Genomic DNA, 4,867 nt, shown 5'->3' on the forward strand with positions numbered 1-4,867 from the left:
ACGCTTTAGGTAACCTTGTTGAATATAACCAATTAAAAGCGTAGAATGAGGTGCTACCCCCACTTCCCCAAGATATATTATGACACTCTGCTGAGGGCCGACCTATCATAAACGATCGAAGGTTTCGTCGGGTTTTCAATTGGAAAAGCTGCATCAATATTACTGGGATCTAGATTTATTATGTTGTGAATATTTAGTGAACTCTAGCGCATCATCAAGCAACATAAATAAACCTAAACATGCATAATCTACTAATGCATAAATAAAACATGACATAGTATGGCCCCTTAATCCTAAGAAAACTAATAAAGCAAAAATGCTCCCACTTGAACCTTCATGGATCTCATCCATCTTGCTCCTTTGGGCCTTCACTTCATTGGCTTTTGGATCAACTGCAACATGTAATACTATTCTATTCTATTCTATCTACTACTTAAATAAAATAAAATAAATTACAAAAATACTTAACGGCACGCAGACCGTATTTAGATTAAAAAAATACATCACGATGCGCATATCGTATTTAGAATCTATGGGTCATACTAGTCTTTATATAGCAATAAACAATATCATATATTATAAAGTGCCATATAATAAATCACTCATCATGCTTTCCTAAACTACAACATCGAATGTTCACAATAAAGGAAACATGGCTTCTAAATATCTCATATTATAATTAATTACTGTAATTAGATAATATCATATATTATTCATGATCATCAATAAAATATCATATATTTTAAATTAGTCATGAGATAGAATCAAATCTTATTTTAATCTTAAAAGATAAATCATATTTATCCTCAAAGATTATCCTAACAAAGTTAGGAAATTCTATCCTAATTACTAGCCAATCACAAAATTTTAAATCAATTATATCCAAAAATAATTATGGGATAATCACATTATTTAAATTAATTATTATCCTTTTGGAATATGCTCAGAATATCCTAACAAATCTTATCCAAAATTAACCACTTTAATTATGGATAATTATTAAAATAACAACTTTAAATATGGATAAGATCAAACTTAACAACTTTTGAAAGATTTGATTTTATCCCATAATAAACAATATTTATCCAAAATAAAACTGATTTTATCCCAAAGTAATTTTGTAATTATCTTGAAATAATTTTTCAAAATAGATTTTTTTTTTTTTTTGAAAACCCGTGCACCAGCCACCGTGGTGTGGCCAGCCTAAGCCGGCCACGGTGGCTGTACACCTTGCGGTGTACGCTGCCAAAGCAGCGGTGCAGCAGCAGCGGCAGCAGTGTCGCGCAACACTTTGCACGGTGCTGCTGCTGCTCTTTGTTCTTGGACCCCTGCTGCCCTGCCCTACCCCTCCCTCCGGACCACCTGCAGCGGCAGCCGCCGTGGCAGCGCCACCCAGCCGCGGTTGCTGCTGCTAAAACCTTTTTTTTTTTTTTTAGTTTCAATTTTAATTAACAACTTTTGTTAAATAAAATTAGTATGGTCCATGATAAATTAAAACATAACTTTTATGCTAATTCATCCTATTAAAATTAAACTCACAATCTAATTTTAAAATCTAGGGTTCTTCATGAAAATAATCCCCAATTTAATTTAACTTTTAAATCAAATCATTGATCATGCAAAATTCATAATTTATACATGAAATCAACTAGATTAAAAACATGAAGCATGAAACAATCGAAATTATTCAAAAACAAAACACGAAATCAAAATTTTAGGGTTTAGGGTTTCGAAAAATTCGAATCTAGGGTTAGGGTTTTCGAAATTTTCGAGCATAATAGGGCAAAAAAACGGATCTCTTCATGGCTATTTTGAGCATTATTAAATCACATTTAATCAATTCCAAGAGTTAAATCACATTTAATATAATAATTGACCCATAATTAAATATTCTCCCTCCTAATTGAATTAAAATTGTGGACTATCAAAGAATTATAGTCAATATGCGTAAATGCAATAGGCTAACTGATACCACTGTAGGAGTTTATAGGTACTACGCAACGGAAATAACATGAATCATATTCAATCAAGTACCTAAACCAAGGATCATTGCATAACACATAAAGAACACATAATTTTACCTTTGAAGCGTGATTCCACGTGCGATCGAGCAAGAACAAGGGAAGATAAAGAACCTCAAGCGTGATTCCTCTACTTGGTCCACGGGCATGGATTAAGACCTCCACTAATGCTAGTTAGTTGCAATTGAAACCTTCAATTGACCTTCTATGGAGAAGAGCAAGCAACGAACCACCATGAACCACCACGAACACCACACGCGCCACCTAGGGTGGCCGGCCGTATGGACGAGGGGAGGAGAAGGAAAGCCGTGAGTAGAGAGAGGGATAAGGTTTTTGGGATTGGTTGCCTTGATGTCAAAATTCACTGTGTGTGAATTATGACTCTTACATCCAACCCTAGGCATGGATCTTATTTATAGATCTCATCTCTAAATAAGAGCCCATGTCAAAAGCCCAAAACCTAATTCCAATCTAACTATGCTAGCCCAATCCAATTCATGATTAGTTAATTGCTCATGAGGCCCATTAATGGGCCTCTAACTTGTTTAACCCAATACCCTTGTGTGTGACCTCATAGGATCCATTCTAGAGGGCTTTGGACTATTTGACTAGTCCAAAGATCATCTCTCATAGTCTAGCAACAGAGGATGACGCACCAAAAGAACGAACTTATTATCTCCATAATAGTGATCCTTGATATATCTAGTAATTGCACTTATCGAAGACATAACTCCTTCAGTACCTTGTTGCAACTCTGAATGCTCCCCAAATATCAATATGGATCATCTCAAATGCCTGTTGTGATCTTGAGTTGCTTAATTTATATGGCAGTTTTGTGAACTTGGCTGCAGGGCAGGTAAGACATATATCTTCCACTTACTCTCAATTCCTTTCAACCCTTCTATCTTCTTGATTTTTGCCATGGGAGCATGGACCAGCCTTTGATGCCATAAAGTGGGAATGCTCAGCTTTTTTACATTTTTTACTGTTCTTGGAACGGTGACTGTTGATGCAACATTCAAGGCAACCTTGTCTGCTTGCTCTTTCATCTCTGCAAGCTTCTTCATCACACTTTTCATGCTCTCATTCACCAGAAAATATACCCATTTTCTGCCTTTCCTATTCCTCTAATTTCTCCAGTATTTTTGTCTTGTATGACACAGTAATGAGTGTGAAAGTCCACTTTACACATCTCACTTTCCACTAGCTTCTGCACTGAGAGCAAATTATGCTTAAACACTGGTACATATAAAACTTCTCTGAGTTTTATGCCATTTTTCAGATTCACACTTCCCTTATGAGTGATTCCTGAAGTATGACTTGTTGGCAAATTTATCTTCGCTTCATTTTTGCATCTCACTGCTTCTTCAAGTATCTCAAGGTTCCCTGTCATATGATCAGATGCACCTGAGTCTATAATCCATGTTGTGTTTGCAGCATTTGCAAAATGACAACTCACCATCCCAGCATATGAAAAATCCATATCATCTTCTTCTTCTTGTGTTGATGCAGATGATTTCCCAACACTGGGCAACATCTTCACCAGTTGCTCTAATTGACTTGCATTGAATGGCAAAGCGTTGCTAGAGGAAGTTCCAGCTTCTCTCTGCACATTGGCTGCAGTTCTGCCTCCTCTTCCTGTTCTACCACCTCCTCTGTTACCTCTGCCACCTCTGAATCCACCATTATAGCCTCCTATTGTATAGCTCACCCTTGCATCTTTATCTTTGTGAGCCCTAGGATGACCACTAGGAAATCCTTTCAAATACCAGCATTCTTTCCTGGGATGACCAGGTTTTCCACAGTAAGTACATGAATCTTCTCCTGTAGTCGACTCACTGCCCTTGCTGAACATTGCCAGTGGTTCACTCTCTTCTTTTACAGCTTTCAACGTACTTCTTTGATTTTCTTCCTGATGTAGAGTGTTGCAGGCTGAGTCTACACTAGGAAGAGGAGTTTGCATAAGCAAATGACTTCTTTGTTGGTTGTAGCTGTCATCCAACCCATTCAAGAATTGAAACAGCTTCTGCTCATCCCGATGTTGATTCAAAGCTGTCAGGAATGCTGATATTTCCCCATTCATGGCAGTTATGGGTGGCAGAGTTGTCATACTTTCAAGTTCTTCCCACATAATTTTTAGTTCTGTGTAATAATCTGTTACAGTCTTCCCTGACTGTTTAGTCTCATAAATTTCTTTGTTAAGCTGATATTTTCTAGAACCATTTGCAATGGCATACCTCTGCTCAAGCTGATTCCAGATCTGAGAACAATTGCTAATAAACATAACAGATCTCTTAATAGAGTCAGAAACATTTCCTACGATCCCTGCTATTATCATATTATTGCATGTATCCCAAGCTTCTTGTTTTACACGATCACTCAAGTCTCTTTTTACAGTTCCAGTCACAAATCCGTATTTTCTTTTGGATCCTAGACTGATTTCCATAGATCTTTTCCAAGATCTGTAATTACTCGACCCTTAGAGTTTCTCTATACTAATGGAGTTACTTCCATCTGAAGGGTGCAGATATAAGGGACTGGTGGTTTCTATTACAGTCGACACATTCAATGCAACAACAGATATATAATGCAATAAGTTTTACTACCCAAGACAATATCTTTATGTGATTTTTCTTGCAGATCACACAATCAATATTTATATAAAAAAAACTGAGATTTAACGTTTGCTACATAAATACACTTAATATACTGACCTCAGCTCTGATACCATGATGAGAAATAGATAAGGAACGATTTTTTGACAGACTATTTTATGCAGCAGCAAATTGATCCAAGATAGGATCTTTGTCAAAGTTGGAATGGAGTTCTTAGGGCTCATTCAATCT

At 36.6% G+C, this 4,867-nt stretch overlaps 1 protein-coding gene across 1 annotated transcript; it reads right to left on the reverse strand.

The window, feature by feature from the left end:
• Window positions 1-3,108: 3,108 nt before the first annotated feature.
• On the reverse strand, window positions 3,109-4,467 carry LOC145628089 (uncharacterized). Its single transcript, XM_081680415.1, has one exon. The coding sequence runs from the start codon at window positions 4,465-4,467 to the stop codon at window positions 3,109-3,111; it is 1,359 nt and encodes a 452-aa protein (XP_081536541.1).
• Between the last annotated feature and the right edge of the window lie 400 nt (window positions 4,468-4,867).

This window comes from Chenopodium album, chromosome 1 (genome assembly GCF_948465745.1).
Source record: "Chenopodium album chromosome 1, dcCheAlbu1.1, whole genome shotgun sequence".
Taxonomy (NCBI): Eukaryota; Viridiplantae; Streptophyta; class Magnoliopsida; order Caryophyllales; family Amaranthaceae; genus Chenopodium; species Chenopodium album.

What these genes read in the sequence shown, in the direction of transcription:
- LOC145628089 (XM_081680415.1), bottom strand. Translation starts at nt 4,467, where the DNA reads ATGGAAATCAGTCTAGGATCCAAAAGAAAATACGGATTTGTGACTGGA.